At 36.2% G+C, this 19,566-nt stretch overlaps 1 protein-coding gene across 1 annotated transcript; it reads right to left on the bottom strand.

The window, feature by feature from the left end:
- Nucleotides 1-320: 320 nt before the first annotated feature.
- Nucleotides 321-18,988, bottom strand: LOC132097499 (carnitine O-acetyltransferase-like). The gene is made up of 14 exons (XM_059503239.1): nucleotides 18,579-18,988; nucleotides 17,524-17,802; nucleotides 15,654-15,772; nucleotides 13,660-13,713; nucleotides 13,405-13,570; nucleotides 12,771-12,945; nucleotides 9,797-9,975; nucleotides 9,599-9,699; nucleotides 8,621-8,740; nucleotides 8,389-8,511; nucleotides 7,531-7,666; nucleotides 7,369-7,431; nucleotides 7,060-7,197; nucleotides 321-742 (listed from the first exon to the last, which is right to left on the bottom strand). The coding sequence occupies exons 1-14, from the start codon at nucleotides 18,603-18,605 to the stop codon at nucleotides 530-532; spliced, it is 1,893 nt and encodes a 630-aa protein (XP_059359222.1). The 5' UTR covers nucleotides 18,606-18,988; the 3' UTR covers nucleotides 321-529.
- Nucleotides 18,989-19,566: the final 578 nt, after the last annotated feature.

Genomic DNA, 19,566 nt, shown 5'->3' with positions numbered 1-19,566 from the left:
ATACGTGTAAAAAACTGAAGTATACTTCAGTTTAACATGATATGGCACTGAATAATATCAAGAGCCTTCTCATATTTGCCATTTTTACAGTTGAAACTAAAATTAAAAACCGAATGAGTTTGTGTTTTTGGCTGTCCATTTTTATGTTTGTAGCAGCCTCTTAGTCCATCATCACTTTACTGAAAGCTGAAGTGTAAAATAATGACCGTTTCCAAACTGGTTTTCTGAGAGTTAAGCCTCAAACTCTCACTACTGGGTCAATGTCACTGTGTCAGGCTTGTCGGGTTGCTCAAACAAACAAATCAAAGTTTTAAAGTCACAATGTTTACACTTTCAAGGGAATCAACATATGATTGGTGTTCTTAGTTACCTATATTCCTGTATAATGAAAAGAAAAATCACACACGTCACCTTTAAGATATGGAATACCAATATGAACCAATATTATCAATGTGTCAGGTTAATGACACTGAAAGCCTCCAGTCTGAAAGTGTTTCAGGGCTTTTGTGAGAGTATCTTTTGCCATCACTCACTGGGTCTTAGAGACCTGCTCCAGAAGAGTCTTCATGTCCAGAAGCGAGTCTTCTAGAAACTGTGACAGTTTTGTGGCGTTTGTTTCCTCGCAGCTGTTGAAGGCAGTAACAGCGAAGTTGATATGGTCATCCATGGGGTTGTAGCAGATACCGTAACCATCAGGAACCATAGGTCCGAAACACATAACGCAGTCTGTCTTTGATCCAACCTGAAAAACAAAAAACACAACCACAGCTTCCATGAAAATGCTGCATTTCATAACAACAGCAGATAGATTTGCACACCATTCAAACTCTTAAAGAGACAGTACACCTAAGCAACGTTAGCAAATTCATCATTACATTTATTTTGTTTTGGAATCCAAAAAAAAAAAAAACTTTCTAGGTAACTTTTTTAGTTTGCAGATTTTCTGTCATCTCCTCTAACATGATTTTGTGCAGCATAGTAGCAACACTGGCTGTCTAAAATCACAAACTACTTCTTTTGAATAAGCAACTTTGTGACTGATATATTACTGTTTTAATGTGTGTAAAATGAATGTAGTCAGGATGTATTACATTTGTCATCTTGTCAGTGATCTACAGTACCATCATCAGGTGCATCATAAATCTTCTCCCATGGCCTCATGGGATAGTGAAGAGTCAAATGAATGATCAGAATCACACCAGAAGCTGTAACGGTGCCACACTGCATTTTTTCCATTTTATGATGGATCACTAGTTTACCTGGCTATTTAGCCTTGATAGATAATGGTAAACAAAAGAAGGAAATGGGGAGGCAGAGGGATGATGAAAAAATTGTTTCTGGAATTGTTAAGACTGCTGCTTATATATGCTCGTAATGATGATTGACAGGAGAGAATTATTAGGCTCCTCCCAAACTTATGTTTGGACCTTCATGTGGGAACCATCGATAAGGTGCAGTACCACCATCTACCATGTCGGAATATCAAACAGATGGTTTTACTTTATGTGTAGAATTAAACTTATATCAATATTTTACTTCTTAAATATCATCATAAATATAATTTGTGTATTGCAACACCACTAATACCAATACAGTTGTGAACACAGTTCCAAAACAATCCTTTTTTTAACTGGAGCTGAAAGCTGTTGCAGCATATAACAGAGATGTCCCCTGGGAAGTATTTACTGCAAACTTTATGGGAAGATTTATGTATTTGTAGAACTATTTCAAAGGGCATCAACTAGGCAGAATAACTCGCAAGGTATTACATGACAGTGAGACACTGTTACTCAAGAGTCTCCAGATGGGTGTTAAATTAGATGCAAAACAAAAGTACCATGTTTGAAGTGCCATGTAGACTCTAACAAAACCATAACCACCAGGACAAACCTCATTATCAATGCCTATTCAGTATCTACAAAGGGAGCAGAGTAGATACACCAGTAGAAGGTACTACTATATCTAGGTGCATCTCAAAAAACGTGTAACTTATTTCAAAAAGTTAAACTTTCATATACTAGATTCATTACATGGAAAGTAAGACATTTTAAAACACAAAGTTTTTTATTTTAATTTTGCTGATTAGAGTTTACAGCTCATCAAAGTAAAAAATCCGGTATCTCAAAAGTTTAGAATATTTCCTAAAATCAATCAAAACAAGGATTTGCAAAACAGAAAAGCTCAAGTTCTTGAAAGTATGTTAATTTATGCACTCAATAGTTGGTCAGCGCTCCTTTAGCACAAACTCCGGCATCAGTGAGGAATGATATGGAAGCGATCAGCCTGTGGCACTGCTGAGGCACTACTGAGTCTTCAGCTCGGATCGACTGTTTCTCATCTTTCTCTTGAAAATATGCCATAGGTTCCATAAAGGGTTCAGGTCAGGGATGTTGGCTGTCAATCAAGCCAAGTAATATCATGGTCAGCAAACCACTTTGGAAGGTGTGGGCAGGTGCTAAGTCCTGCTTGGAAAGGAAATCAGCATCTCTATAAAGCTTGTCAGCAGATGGAAGTAGAAAGTGCTCCAAAATCTCAGCAGATGTCAGGCCACCCAAATCATCACTGAAACTTCACACTGGACTTTGGATCCTGTGCCTCTCCAGTCTTCCTCCAGACTCCAGACCTTGATTTCCAAATGAAATGCAAAATTCACTTTTATCTGAAAAATGGACTTTGGACCACTCAGCACCAGTCCAGCTCTTTTTCTCCTTAGCCCAGGTAAGATGCTTCTGACATTGTTTCTGTTTCAGAAGAAGCTTGGTAGCTCTTTTCCTGAAAATGTCTGAGCGTGGTGAGTCTTGATGCACTGACTCCAGCTTTAGTCCTGTCAGACTCTGTTTCATGTTTTGTATGTGTTTCCCTCCCTATGTGTTCAGTGTCCCCGTTAATTAGTCCTTCCATGCACCTGTGTTTCCCTGATTAGGGCAGTGTGACAAGTCCACTCCTTGTGAAGTTCTCCCAAGTGTTTGAATTAGTTTTGCTTGACAGAAGTATCAAGATTTTGGTCATCCCTGTTGCTTGTGCACCTTTTCCAACCCAATTTCTTCCTTCCAGTAAACTTTGCATTTAATATGCTTTGATAAAGCACTTTGTTAACAGCCACCCTTTTCAGTAATGACATTCTGTGACTAATCCTCTTTGTGGAGGGTGTCAGTAGTCGCGTTTCCACTGTCGAGCTTAAAGCAGGCGTGCTTGCCAGGGCCAGTCGCGTTTCCACTGTCACTTACGGTGCTTGATCGTGCCTCGTCGGGGCTTCCCCGGGGCCAATGGCTCGGGTTTTTTGGCCCGACGAAAACCTTGGGCCAAAGCGGGCCAGCTGGGGCTAGAGTGGTTATGAACACAGGCGGAGTTTCTCCGCGTCTGGAGAGCTTCAGCACTGTGGATCATTTCAGAAAGATAACAGCTTTAACACCAACATTAAAGACTTTTTAAAATAAGTAGAGCTCAAAACTCAATTTCAGTCAGCACCGAGTGTTTGAAATAATGTGATCCGATGTGGATTATAATCACCATACAAGGCAGAAATATTTATAAGCGATGTAAAAGACTATGCACGCTAAACATCAACGTTACCACAGTAAACATGGTAAATATGGCCGCTTGGAGAAATCAGACGTCAGCTTCTTATTCTCTATCACAATTGTGTATTTATTTAGTAACTTTTATTTGTCATAAGTCTCGTCTCGAGAGTTTAGCTCCACGTAGCATATGTCATCAAAATATAATAATGATTTTTGTTCGGGAGCTTTTTTAAAAATAGAGAGTCTGCACAGACTCTCATAACAGAAAGATAACAGCTTTAACACCAGAATAAAAAACTTTAAATAAGTTGAGCTCAAAACTCACTTTCAGTCAGCAACGTGTTTGAAATAACTTGATCCAATGTGGATTATAATCACCATAAAAGGCAGAAAAATATCTATAAGCAATGTAAAAGACTGTGCACGCTAGGCATTAACATTACCATAGTAAACATTATTGTGACCGTTTGAAGAAATCGGACATCAGCTTCTTATTCTCAGCGATCACAATCGTGTATTTATTTAGTAACTAACTAATATTATCTGTCATAAGTCTCGACTCTAGAGTTTAGCTCGACTTTGCCTATCATAAAAATATAATAATGTTTTTGTTCGGGAGCTTTTATAAAAATAGAGATATTATCATTAATTCTAAATGAGATGTATAGGCTACTGTGGCTACAAATAAACAGTAACAGACTCGACTTAATAAGCAGGCTATTTTCATAAATGTTAAAAATAAATAAAATAGAAATACATTTATTCTGTGTGATTAATTTTGAGTCCTGATAAATTAATTCATTATGATCAATGTATCACTTATTCTATAGTAAAACATCGATGCTTTTGAATTTGAATATTTAACAAAGCATGCAAACAAACGGCCGCTTTGAAATATTCATTGTAATAGTCTAATGGTATTGTGTATGTGCAAACTAGATGCTCTGTGTTTTTGTTTTTTGTTTTGTGGTCTGCTGTTTTATTATTTTTGTAAAATAACATTTGTGAAAAATAAAGTTAAAAAAACAAAAACAAACGGCCGCTTTTATCGTGTTCGTTTTGTGATCGCGCATGTTCCAGTGACTTATTTCTTAGTTTTCTGATAACTTCTCTTTGTTGTTGAAATGATGGGGTTTCATGACGTTGTTCTGAGAGGCGTGTAAAGGGCGTTTTAAAGGGATAGTTCACTCTCAAATTAAATTTTGGTATGTTTTAGCTTACCTCAAGGACATCCAAGATGTAGGTTTGTCTGTTTTCTCAGTATTTCCCATTTTGATATTTTTAGGTCCAACCGTTCTTGTCTGTGACTCACATAATGGATGTCTATGGTCACCACCTCAAAGAGCATGCACAGAGGAATCCAAATTAAACAATTTCCCATCGTAAGTACACTTTGATGACCTAAGATACGAAATGAGCGGTTTGTGTAAGAAAACGAACATTATTTATATAGTTTTTACCTCTTATACACAACCACGTCCAACTGATCTGAGTGCGCGAGTGCTTCCCGATGTGACGTGCGCGCGCTCTCTGGCTTAGTCTGCGCAAGCGCGGAAAGCGCCGGAAGCGATCTCTCGCGCGTGTACATCACTCATTGTTTACACTTACTGCCTATGGTTAACACAGATTTCGTAAGTATTACCTTTCACTGTGAAGATCTAAACATATTTAGATGTACAGGAAATTGCAATGGAAGACGATTTCAATATAATCCATAGACAACGTTGAATTTTTTTCACAACCATATTTATTTGAAACAGAATACACAGATCAAGTACTCAATCAAGCGATCCGCAGCAGCAGCACGTCTTCAAGCCTCAGAGACAGAGATCTCTTCAAAATTGGTGGTGTTTTAGTAGCAAGTGTTGTGAGATGCCAACAGAAGTGGAGAGCATATGTTGTCACGAATGGAACAACTACAAGACGACGACGAGGACATTGACAGTATCGCATCACACACCTGCCTGACTGAAGATCCTAAGTTTTCTCCGCTGTTGAGACCCAGCGTTTTGCACGTTGTGTTTAGTTTGCCACGTATAAACTGGAGGCGACGTCCAATGCCAGAGGGACCCAATCGCACGCTGTCAATAGAGTGAGTAATGTGTTGTATTTTTATTATAAACGCAATAGGGTGCATTATAAACAAATTAATTTATTACAATTACTGCATTATATTTCAGACAGTGCAGATTGGTGGCGTAGCGTGTGGTAAACAATGAGTGATGTGCATGCGCGAGAGATCACATCCGGGGCTTTCCGCGCTTGCGCAGACTAAGCCAGAGAGCGCGCGCACGTCACATCGGGAAGCACTCGCGCACTCAGATCAGTTGGACGTGGTTGTGTACAAGAGGTAAAAACGATATAAATAATGTTCGTTTTCTTACACAAACCGCTCGTTTCGTGTCTTAGGTCATCAATGTGTACTTATGATGGGGAATTGTTTAATTTTGACTCCTCTGTGCATGCTCTTTGAGGTGGTGACCATAGACATCCATTATGTGAGTCACAGACAAGAACGGTTGGACCTAAAAATATCAAAATGGGAAATACTGAGGAAACAAAGAAACCTACATCTTGGATGTCCTTGAGGTAAGCTAAAACATATCAAAATTTAATTTGAGAGTGAACTATCCCTTTAATGGAGCGCAGCGGAGCTTCAGGCCCTGACTGTGGAGATGCTGTGCTATTCTGGTCTCTGTGCTACTGGCCCGAGACTATTAGCCCTGCCCGGCCCGCTTTAAGCCCTGGCTCGCACTGGCCCGACAGTGGAAACACGGCTATTGTGGTTTCAAAGAACAAGAGATACCTGGAATTTATACTGAAGGGATGGTCATTTAATGAAACTCAAATGTAAATATTATTTTTTACTTTCATGAGCTGTAAGCTTTTATCATTCAAATTAAAAAAAATCTTTTACAAATGTTTTATTTTACATGTAATGAATCTAGATTATATAAAAGTTTCACTTTTGAAATAAGTAACAAAAAAACCCCTCAAACTTTTTCACAATATTCACATTTTTTAGATGCACCTGTATATTTTGGGATTCAAGCAAGCATTGTGCTATTATGGACTGAGGGTTAGCACTTATTCTAGTTCACGATAACCCTTCTGAAGGATCTCAATATTACAAGCAGCTTAAGTCTATTTGTAGCAAGGTCCCTTATCTCATTACTTCAACCTAAACCATTTGAGTATTTGTTTTGTGAACCTGACACAACGTAAAGCAGGCCAACTATGCAAACCCACAAAATGACAGAAAGCACCGCAACTCATTTCACATGCAAAGAGATTAGTTAATTTATGATGCTTTTTGGACATGGCAAATCCAGTTCCCACTCACTTTAATTATATTGAAAAAGATGAACAAGATAGTTTTCAAAAAGCAGATTAAATTTCAACTTAAAGTGGCATTGGCATGAATAAATTCAGGCTAATTTCCATAAATAATTAAGATATAGTAAATAGATTGTTATAATGTGTCCAGAACATAAGTGAATACTGTATTTAGATGTGGTGTGGATCTGAGTTTACAGACCTGACTTGTGTAGAGATTAAAATGTGTAGATACAGCGAACGACGTGTCCATGAAGATCTCGGGTAAAGATGTCAGATCCTCAATGGCCATCATCTTTAGACCCAGCATGTGCCTCTCTATACCCTGCCCATGGATGGCCTGATTACAAATGAAACAAAAACTGAGATCATTAGGAGGCAAAAAGAGTGGAAGAATTGTAACAGCATCAAGGCAATGCAATAAAATAAAAACGTAATGTTTATTGTATTTATTGAGATTTCTTGGTAACATGCCAAACGTGTAAATATATTAAGACCAGATGATGCTCACCATGTGTGTGTGCTCTCTGTGGACTTTGATGGCCTTTTCGAGCAGTGCTGCTTTCTCACTATTCTGCAAATGTGAAATTGAAACAATGCAGATATAAATAACATGTAAAAGTACTCAATAAACTTTCTCAACAGAGAATGCTACTAAAATGTAAACTTGTACATGTATTGATGGATCATCCATGGCTTTTGTGAACTGGAGCGATTCTGTGGTGGTGGATCGAATGGCTTCAGTTCTGCCCAATCTAAACATGCGTAAGGAGGCGCTTTCGTAGGTCGGACAGCAGGTCTGAGACATCCTAACACAGGAACAAGACGAATCATCTTATATGAAGTGCATAAACACCTTGCATTTCTTGTCAGTTAGCATTCTTTGAGTACTGAAGAGCACAATGACACAAAAAAAGACCCATACCATCCCACACTTTAATGTAATTTAGTTTCCTTCTTACAGGTATTTTTTTATCCACATGCAACTTTTCTACTTTGGGAAAGATTTTAAAAAAGTTGGTAATAACATTAGTAATTTTAGTAAAAGCTGCAATTCGTATCATCTTTGATCATTTTATGTTATGTTATGTTTTAAAGGCTAACTATGTAATTCATACACCAGTAGTGGTACTAAAACCCATTTGGTTATGTAAGTACGTATACAGGCAGTGCTGCCCCAGATTCACATCACTGGTTGAGCCAGAAGTAGACTTTTTGGGTTACTCAAACAATCAGAGCTACAGTGTTTATACTCTTTGAGGAACTCAACCAACAAATGGGTTACTTACATCACTCTTCACATGAAGCTCAATCAGAAGAAAGTATTTTAACATAAAAAGAATTACATACTTGACCTTTAAAGATGCTGACCAAAAGAAATGTGGTATAAATGGCATGCATGTAACCAAGGAAATGAAGTGAGAGAAGCCATTGGGATGTGAAAAAATGCTAACTGAAGGACTAGGGATTTTAGAGGTAGAGATGAGAAGAGATTTTAGTGCTTTATTCAGCACTAGGATGTCAAGCTCACCTATAGTTTGCCAACTGCAGAGCCATTTGGATGAATGCATCAGGACTCATTTTATGAGACTTTGGGAATTTTCTTCCATAGTGTGTGAAGTTGAGCACTCGGACGTCCAGCTCATGCACCATTCTAGACAGAGGATATAAGAGGATTACAGAAGTACCTTATAATAATATTCATTTATATTACAGGTGAACATTGATTTAAACACCATTATAACAGTTTGAAATGTGCTCACATGTTCATGTTTTGTTTGGCTTTCTCGATGTCCTTCTTGATTTCTGGTGTGATGTTGAATCGAAGTTTTTGTGGCATAGGAAGTGGAATCATGGGAGTTCGTACCATCTCAGATCTCTTCCTGTTACAAACATGTTGCATGACATATTATCTACAACCTATCTGTACAAAAATACTTTCACAAAAAAGTATCAACTATTCACATATTTTAACATTTATGAAATATTCAAGTAACAACCTATTCAGGGCCTTGTGTTTAGGGAAGCACATTATATCCGTATCATATATATATTTTTTTTGGTGGTGGTGGTTGATATTTGGTATTTTAATTGGGGGTTTTGATTACTTAGATTTAGTTTAACATCACACAACACTCCTCTAAAATTAATCTTTAAAAATATTAAAAAAAAATAAAAAAAATAATTGGCTTAAGAGTATTTTTAGATGCAAAAATTTAATTGATCAAAAATTTACAGTGAAGACATCTGAAATGTTACCAAGAATGTATATTTCAAATAAACGCAGTTCTTTTGAGCTTTCTGTCTATCAAAGAATACTTTAAAAAAATAAAATAATCAGTGCTTAAACAAAAATATTAATCAACACAACTGGTTTCAACATTAATAATATTGAGAAATGTTTATTGAGCAGCAAATTAGCGAATATAAATCATTTCTGAAAGATCATGTAACACTGAAGACTGAAGTAATGATGATGCAAAAGATTCAGCTTTGATCACAGAAATAAAATACATTTTAAATTATATTAAAATAGAAAACAATAATTTTTAATTGTAATCATATTTCACAATATTATTGATTTACTGTATTTTTAATCAAATAAATTCAACCTTGATGATCATAAGAGAAAAAAATATTTAAAAATCTTACCAATCCCAAACTTAGAATTTTAGTACACTTTTTCTTTTCCTGAAAATTCCTTTTAAAATCTCATTAAGAATTAAATGTCATATCCTTACATATAGTCAACAACATGGTCCACCAGGAAAACAATGGGAGGGCCCTCAGCCGGAGCATGTTCATAGGTGAGTCCACAGGATCCATCCTCTCCAACTATGAACTGTGGGATGAAGAAAAGAATACCTTCATATATCTGGATTCCTATCTACCCTTTGAACATACTCTGGATTTAATGATCATACATGCATGACAGTAACCTGCAGTGTTTTGTCGAACCAGCGGTTCCCACTGTTCCAGCGACTGCCTCCACCATGGAGCATTTGAGCGGCCACCTTGTTATGGTACATCTCATCTGACACACGTGGCATTGGTGCATCAAGACACACTGTGAAAATGCTCTTCTGGATTGCCCTCACTGACTCCTTATTTGTCTTGTCTAGAACCATTGTAAATATGTGTGACACAGGCATGCACAGGAAAATAAGCATCATGTCCACCAACACAATGCCCAGTTCGTAATAATTTATGTGAGCTCTAGAGTGGGAAAAATTAAGCAGGGTTCACAATTTATGCATAGTTTCACAATCCTTTTTCACATTTTGAATATATGCAATTACACAATATGATATAATATGTTAAATAGTTCGTTAAAACCTATTTAAATAAATGTCACATTAAGTTTGTCGGAAAATATATTTTATATAAAATGTATTATATTTTGGAATTTAAAATTGCTATAAAATAAAAGCCATATGTCTAACTCACATATGTTTCAAATTTGAAGTTAACATCACAAAAATTGAGGTTCCTTCGAGAAACTGTTTAGGTAATATACCGAAAATAGCCACCTGGTGACACCCAAACTCAACCAATTTTTTTAATGAATTTTCCTGTCACAAATGTACAGAGCCCTGTACATGACATGAAAGAAAAAAAAAGTAAATTTTTAGTACATCGTGCACAATTTATAAATCGAGGGAATCGAAAAAGTTAATAGTGCACACGAATTAGCCTACAAATTTTTCCCTGCATGCCATGTGCGAGGTTCTGTACTAATGTATAAATTTCTGTCATATTATTATTTCTCTCAAACATATTAATCAAATATGTGACCCTGGACCACAAAAGCAGTCTAAAGTCGCTGGGGTATATTTGTAGCAAAAGCAAAATAAACATTGTAAGTCAAAATGATCGATTTTTCTTTTATGCCAAAAATAATTAAGATATTAAGTAAAGATGATGTTCCACGGAGATATTTTGTAAATTTCCTATTGTAAATATATCAAACTTAACTTTTGATTAGTAATATGTTTTGCTAAGAACAAATTTAAAGGTGATTTTCACAATATTCTTTTGCACCCATATTCCAGATTTTCAAATAGTTGTATCTCACCCAAATGTTGTCCAATCCTAATAAACCATACATCAATGGAAAGCTTATGATTATCAGAAAAATTGACTCTTAAACGTACAGTATGGGATTTTTGGCCACCAGGGGTCACTTAATCAAAATAATAACATAAGACGTACTTTGATGACGTCGGGAAAGAATGTGGGTTCATGGGAGTTGTTGTCATTGGAACACGCGCTCTGTCGCTCCCCACATTCCGCACTCATTCTAACTTAGTATTTTGACAATCACGTCTTTTCGAACAGAGAGATATATGAATTATCAGACCCCTATCAAATCAATATTTCATCTAGCTAATAGTAGTAATATATGTTAAAAAAACACGGTCGCCTTTCGTTAATAATTATTATTACGTTTATACTATGATATCGAACAAGATAGTGAACTGCATTTGAAGCTACTTTATCCAGCTAGATATAGAACAAATGTGGATTTACATTATACTATACATGAGAGCTAGTCCGTCTGTGTTTTACACAAGACATCATCGTTTCACAAAATATACGGATAGATATAGTTAGCTGAATGGATGCATACCTGTTTATCAGAATGCAAGCGAGTTCAGCATCTCTATGTAGTTTCAGCTTGTCACAAAGCTCTCTCTATCTTAGAAATGCAGCTCCAAAATTTACCCGTGTCTCATTTCTTCTCTTGTCCCAAAACCTTCTGGGGTCATTTATTTCACCCATACGTTTGCGCTTCACAGAACGTGTAACTAAGTTATTGAACCCTACAGAACCCTTAACTAAGTTATTGATTGAGGTATAAATACTAATATAAACACTATAAATATAAAATATAATAGTCTCGATCAAAGCTAGCTACTACTTTTTCTTTTTCGTCTCTTCTTTGCTTCTGTTCACCTTTGTATTTGGCGTTCCGCCGGGTTCCGCAGGAAGTTAGATAAACTAGAGGGGTCAAAGGTTATATGACGCCATAGACGGGCGACAAAGCGGAAATAAAGAAACGTGCCGTGTCTTCTAATTAAACTATAATTTTCTCAGAATTTGAAAGTTTGTGGAAACTGTTGGGATAATGTAACTAAAAAAAAATATATAACATAGATATAGTGATTTCTGCTATTTTTTTATTTATTTTTATTATTTTTATATATTGTGCCTTTAAGTTTTGTGGTCCAGGGTCACATATGAACTCAGACGTTTCCTTTCTATGTGGAGGAGCCTTCTAAAAGGATGAATTTTAGTGTACCATCTTAATGATAACGCAATGTCCTATTTCAGTGTTCCTGTAGCTCAATTAGTAGAGCACTGCGATATCAAGCGCAAGGTTGGGGGTTCGATTCCCTGGGAACACATGATAGGTAAATATTGATAGCCTGAATGCACTGTAAGTCGCTTTGGATAAAAACGTCTGCTAAATGCATTAATTTAATTTATTTCAAAATGGTTTTCACAGGATGAACTGAGAGTGTTTAAGCTTTCAAATGATAAAATATGACTTAAAATAGCCCCAATTGCTAGCAGGATGTTGCCAGTTAACAGTATAAATAGTAATACAAATGGTTTTGTTTGTATTCTGATAAAGTAAACAAGTTGTAAAGAAAATCAATAAACCCTTGTTCATACTGTCAGTCCAAATCCAATTTGTGCACATATCCAATTGCAATCTGATCATATTTACCCACTGTATGTCAAATAAATCTCATGAAATCAAAATTCAAATGCATTACAAATCACATTCATAAGTGGTTTGAAATCATTTAAATCAAAACTGAACAAGGTCTAAGAAACATGAGTCTTCTGCCTAGTTTGATTGATAATTGATCAAAAGCACAGCATACTATTTTTCAATCAGCTCACCCTTGATAAGGTTGTTGTAGGCCTTGCCCCAGGTGTTACGGTGGTTGGAGGTCAGGATCCCAACCGGCTCTTTATTGGTCTGAAGGGAAGTGTTCCAGATCTTCTCCAGCTGAACACAGATCTGATCTACAGTCAGTGGTGAACCATCGCTGTTGTACACAACCAGAACAAAGAACTGAGGAATACAGAGAGAAACAGATATTTATATACATTCATCTTTCTTAATTTTATCTCACTGTATATCGCCTCTTAACAAAATCAACTTCAAAGTCACTGGCAAATACGATAGCAACAAACCCAAAGCTCAAATATATCCACCTTATTTTTAAGAGCCGGTGCGAATACAAAACAGCTTGTTATGCTGCTTTATATTGCAAACTGGTATTATTTTAATGGATTTTTGTAATTACAAATGCACTGGTTTGCAGTGCAAATAGTTTTACTGCTCACTGTCCTTTGCTATTCTTCTAGTTATTCACCTAAGTCTTACACATTCAAACAGAATAAACTGTCAAATCTCAAAGCTCGTTCCAAATTTTAGAGTCATGTGATTTTTGCAAATTTATGAAAGTCTCTTATGCTAAAAATAATACAGTAAAACAGTAATATTGTGAAATATTATTACAAGAATCACCTGAAAGTTGTGGACCACTGTGATGTGGGAAGGAGGGGTCTTCCCGATAGCGTAGTTCACCACAGTGTCCCTCTTGGGTCCAGGGATCCGACAGGAAGTCAGCACCTGGTAATACTGGTCCATGCACAAAGGCTTGCCCCCCAGATATTCCACAGGCAATCTTTCACTATGCCACAGGAAAGAACGTCCATTAAAACAAACCGATACATCTGTATGCTTTACAATTGCTTAGGAAAATAATAAAAAATAACTCACCTATCAATCATGCTTTTAAAATCCAAAACCCCAGCAATAAGTTTAGAAGCAAACCTATAATCAGAGAATGTTGGGATTACTAGCTATGATAAGTGAAAGTGAAGTGACATTCAGCCAAGTATGGTGACCCATACTCAGAATTTGTGCTCTGCATTTAACCCATCCGAAATGCACACACACAGAGCAGTGAACACACACACACACACTGTGAGCACACACCCAGAGCAGTGGGCAGCCATTTATGCTGGGGGTTCGATGCCTTGCTCAAGGGCACCTAAGTCGTGGTATTGAAGGTGGAGAGAGAACTGTACATGCACTCCCCCCACCCACAATTCCTGCTGGCCCGGGACTCGAACTCACAACCTTTCGATTGGGAGTCCGACTCTCTAACCATTAGGCCACGACTTCCCTTGTCTTAACTTGTCACTTTATGAAAAATAGGCACACAGGTCAAAAAGACTGATTTCTCAATGTGTCATTTTATATAACCGTAGTTTTCATTCATACTAAGGACTGTCAGTGTTAAAAATACTGTTGACCTGTGGCTGAAAAAGGGCAGACTATAGATATCAAGTAGCAGAGAACAACACAGTTATGTAAACATACAACCACCACACAACACATGTGATATTCTCATGGTGGTTTTCTATAAGCTTATACTACCCTATGTATTAAATATACTGTTAGTGTATCTGCCTAGATAGAAAATGTCACTATAGGTGTTGTTGTTTGTCCACCTATAAGGGCAAATCTATTAAAGGAACAGGGTTGAATCTGAAGTGCAGGTCCCTTTGAGAAAACAGTGTAATGCCATGATGAGTAGCACATACGCCAAAAATAGCCAAGCAAAGCAAGAACACTGCGTAAAGGTCGATGTGAAACTTAAAACCCACAAATCTGAAGACCTCTCCAAAAATGAGTTTGGAAATCTTTCAATACTCTCTGCTTTTCAATAATATAACCACACACATTTACTACCTTGCCGTCTGGATTCTAATTAAGCAAATACTTAAGATTCTAGGATTGAATCATTATTGCAGTTATCAATATGTTTCTGGCATGTTGTATTTTTGCAAACAGTTGTTTTAATTTGGCTCCAATCTTGGCATTGTCATCCTGGAATATGGACATGTGTGCACCTTCCAACATGGTTGTTTGAAAAATGAAAAGCTGTGCACTGCATCAGTTATGGTTAAAAGAATTGCTGCCAGGAACATCTCACTGCAATAATGATCTAATCATAAACATCAAAACATTCAATATTAGCTTATTTAAATCCAAATGGCAACCTTTTTTTCTTTTTGGCCAGGCCATATATGTGTAGTCATGCTCTGGGCTGATGACCATCATGGGGTTTGAATCTAGAGCGATCATGAACTAGCAACACTTTGCTCTTGAGCAATTACTCTTAAACCCATTGCCTAATGTCAAGTGGGACTGTCCTTGTGATAAGTGTACTATTAGTCACTTTGGACTCAAGTATCAGATAAATGGTAAAATTACAATGTTGTTCCAAAGTTTGTGATCGATAAGATTATGTTTGCTTCCACCACTGTAATTGTGACTTTTTATCTCACAACTATGGACTTTCTGCAAAATCTGAATACTGAGAAAAAAAGTCTGAATTACTCATAATAACCTTTTCTCACTTTATATCTTGCAATTCTTACTTCATATCTCACAATTACCTTTTGTTTTTTATTTATTTTTGGCATGTTCACCTATATTACGAAAGGATAGATGTGAACTGACAGGAAGTAAAGTGGGAGAGAGATTCGGAGTGGGATTGGGAAAGGTCTTTGAGTCAGGATTCAAACTCGGGATACCCATAGCGCAAAGGCGCTGTATATATATTTTCTATTTTATATATATATACAACTGTAGTGTATTTAAAATGTGTTTTAAAATGTTACATATATACATTTTGTCTGCAATACTTAAATTTGCTCAGTGACGTCTCATTGCCCAAAATAAAAGTAACCATTGTCACCCACCTCATTTGTCCCTGACGGTCTTGGAAGTGCATTTTGGGTAAAACGACCCCAGGGCTGGTGTACATCGCCAGAGGCATTCGAGAGTCCAGGTAGGCCGACTGCATCCACCAGTCAGACAGCTGCATCATACAATGATGGGGGAGTCATTGGAACATTTGAAGTAGTAAAAAGTTTAATACACATGCAAAATAAAAGTACTTAAAAATAGTAATATATGAATTGGTCAGAGGTAGACAACAGTGAAGTATTTGTACTTTACTCAAGTACAATTAAAGTTATCTGTAGTTTATCAGAGTGTTTTTCTTTGGAAAATTCTACTTCACTTCATTCCAAAGCAAAATGTCATACTTTGTACTGCATTACATTTCATAAATAAAAGTTGTTGTTTTGTTTCTAATATTCAAAAAAAAATTTACTATCTTGTACTCAAGTAAAACTTTTAATAACCTGAACAAAAGTAAGAAATTACTATATTTCTAAAGTAATTAAGTGTTAAATAATATTTTATATTAAACGTAATGCAGTAAAAGTACAATATTATACTTATGGAATGTTGTGAAGAACAAGTTTTCTAGAGAAAAACACTCTGATAAAGTACAGACACTTTAAAAATGTTCTTTAAAAGCAGAGTAAAAATACTTAACTACTGTCCACCTCTGGAATGTCTCTCCAAAGCCCCGCCTCCACAGACATATCAGCAAAATAACATGCAAAATAATTGACACAGCATGCGCATGAGCAGTCATTTTTTCTTTTTTCATTTGCTGTTTACAGATTTTAGTTGTGTGTATGTGATTTCTCGACACACTTGTTTGTTTCAGTGATATATCTATCAGGAAGTGAGTATTAAAATATTCTAAAATAAAACTTTATGAGTGGTATTAAATAGAATTCTAAAGTATTTAAGATACCATAAAAGTAAGTCATTATTAGTTATTAAAAATAAGTGATGAAATAGAGTTATAATTATTTATCCTCCTGAGTTTTTGCCTCTGTAGTGGGCATTGTATTTTAGTGTCTTTCTCTTAAATGTCACAGTCTGGACGTCCTGTACAGAGATACCAGATGTTTGGATGTGTCACCGTGAAACTCCCTCTCCTTGGTCTTTAAAGATGGCTGACATTAATTGAGTGATTAAACTGTACATCCTTGTGGAAATATGATCATGTTCTGTAATTATAATTTAAATCTGATTAATTTTCTAATAATAAATCAACGTGTCATGAAAATATTATGGGGTTTCAAATAAAAATATGACTTCCTGTTATGAAACAGGACATCATTTCATACAGGTCTACTGTAGAGGACACTTGGACTTAAGACAATTGAATTGAACAGGAAAATAAAAAAGTATGAAAAAATAAGATATTATGAAAATCTGGCCAATTATTACGCTTCTTTTTTCAACATGCTGTCCCAACAGCACACTAATATGCAAATTAGATACAGTGTATAAGATTGTGTTTAATGGGGAACACCAGTTTATGGGGTTTTTACACACATATTCCATAAAGCAACATGGTATCAAATCATTTTGTTATCAAATCATCTTCTATAACAAAAGTTGAGAATCATCCTTATACAAAGTTTGGTACAAAAAAAGATTACTTGAAACCTAAAAATTGATTGACGATTAAAAAAATAAAAATAATAATACCGTTATTTTTTGCCCGTTTCATGTCTATGTCATTTTAATGTCATACAGAGGACATAGCCTACCATAACATATTAATAAAATATCATTTTTCAACATTTTTATTTTTTCCATTTTTTCTCATGCTCTAAACAATGTAATGACATGAAAAATTATTAAGTACACAAAGCTTTTTTTCTGGTTCGCAGGAGGTTATTATGGCACAAACCCACGAACCCAGTTGTCGGTTTTGCGCGCACGGCGCTCGAGGCTCTTCTGTAGTCTCTCTCCGACGCCGCCGGGCCGCAGGAAGTCGTCCATCAGCTCGCGCGTGTGCGTCATCTCCTCCTCGCTGATCAGCGGCTCGAGCGAGGCCAGATAGCGAGCGCACGTCTGCTTCAGCGGCGGAACCGGCAGCTTCGGAAGACTCTCCTGATGGACCAGCGGCCGCTCCGACACCTGCACCACCGGCAGTGGATTGAGCCGACGGCAGGGCTTCACCAGCCCCGTCCTGGTCTAAGACAGAGAACAAATACAAACATTTGATTATAGGACATGGAATATAATAGTCTACCAGATCGGGTAACTAGGAATGAAACGTTTTTTAAATAAATAAATATAAAATATCATTATTATAATTATACATAATACTAAAAAGCTAGTTATTCTTTTATTATATATTTCAATATTTTACTTATATTCTTCAAGGTCAGGGTCATCCACACGAGTTACTGTTCAATTTACTATAATTCCTTCGATTTGGGTATACTGTGCGTTGTATATGTAAATATCCTATTATATACTAGTTAAAACAAATTCACCCGAAAGTCAGTTAAATAGCAAATATAACAGTGACTCAATAAAAATCTGTTTTTTCTTATAACACTGTAGCTACACATTTAAGGCTTCATTCTGCTGGGTTTCTAAAAACTGATCTTTCTCCACGAACTAAAAGCATGAAGCTAACTAAACCTGTTTGAACAGACACGACACGGTGAATATCGTTCGGTGATCTGTCTAGTTTCGAAGTGCATGCATTGGCACCCGTCTGTTGCTGTCATTAAGTGGGTCATCTCAACATAACTCGATTGTAACAGCAGACGAAAAGATGCACAAAGAATGCATTCAATGTTTCAGATCAGTTAGCAATTCAGAATAATAAACGAGCAGCACATCAAAAGCTATTCATGGGGCGTTACGGCTACTATTGGTGCATTTAACTTGGCAGGCGTTCAATTAACTGTTGAAGTCACTGAGTATGTACATTATGCATTATGATAATGATCACTTACTGCAGTTCTGGTCAGGACGCACAGCATGATTTCATCTAAATAACCCTCGGACGATCAACGGACAGCTGAAGAGCAGGATCTCCCCGACATTATGCGCTGCAAGGGCGACCGAAACTTTCTTGACAAGTTAAAACACGGGTCGTACACCCTCGCCCTCGCTCGGAAAACATTGATAATTACAGCGAACAGTTACTAGACTATTTTGCCCCTGAATGACTTGCACTGTAAAAAAATAAATAAAGAAAACATAATTTATAGCTACACGATATTTATATAAAATTGTAACATGCAACGATAACTTATATATCTAAGTCATTTACTTATCGTTGTCCATCAGTTAAAATAGGATGGTCCTCTTTTCGGTCCAACGGAGCAAATAAAACAAATAAACATTGCCATCTGTCGGCTCGCAACGTCATCGCTGAGCGACTGTCAACACATTACTTTAAACTTAGTCATCGCCAATCTATGAAATTATTACATTATCATTTAATGTACCTATTTTGATTGGCCAGGAACACTAAAGGGTATATTTTTATGTGGAATTTTGTTTTAAAATTTTAATCTAATAATGTGTGATTATGATTGTATTATGTCTGAATGTCTGTATAAATAACAATATATATTTTACAAAAATATGTAGTATTTTAATATTACAGTATAATATAAGGCTGGTCTTGGTTTGAGATTCACGTCACTGGGCTCTTCGTGATTTCCGATCCTGAATCTTCAAATTTTGATATATTGATTTACTCATTATTTATGGAAATGTTTCATCCACAAATGTAAATGGGAAGTGAAAAAAACAACAACAACTAATTTTACTCATTTTATAATAGAAAAAAGTCAGTACCCGTATACATTAAAATAAACAAAAAATAACAAAGAAAAAAACCTAAATGATTTCAAAGACTTAAATCGATAATTTGAATTATTTGTAACTATTTGTAGCCATAGACATCCTATATGATGTCTATGTTTGAAGCTA

This window comes from Carassius carassius, chromosome 21, assembly GCF_963082965.1.
Source record: "Carassius carassius chromosome 21, fCarCar2.1, whole genome shotgun sequence".
In the NCBI taxonomy this organism is placed as follows: domain Eukaryota; kingdom Metazoa; phylum Chordata; class Actinopteri; order Cypriniformes; family Cyprinidae; genus Carassius; species Carassius carassius.
This window is presented reverse-complemented; position numbering and strand designations above follow the sequence as displayed.

Excerpts from the sequence above, each read along its gene's own strand:
- LOC132097499 (XM_059503239.1), bottom strand. The coding sequence starts at position 18,605 with ATGCTGTGCGTCCTGACCAGAACTGCA. Across the intron at positions 9,700-9,796 it reads GGTTCGACAAAACACTGCAG|TTCATAGTTGGAGAGGATGG; the intron begins GTTACTGTCATG and ends TTCATCCCACAG. Across the intron at positions 7,667-8,388 it reads CTGCAGTTGGCAAACTATAG|GATGTCTCAGACCTGCTGTC; the intron begins GTGAGCTTGACA and ends TTCCTGTGTTAG.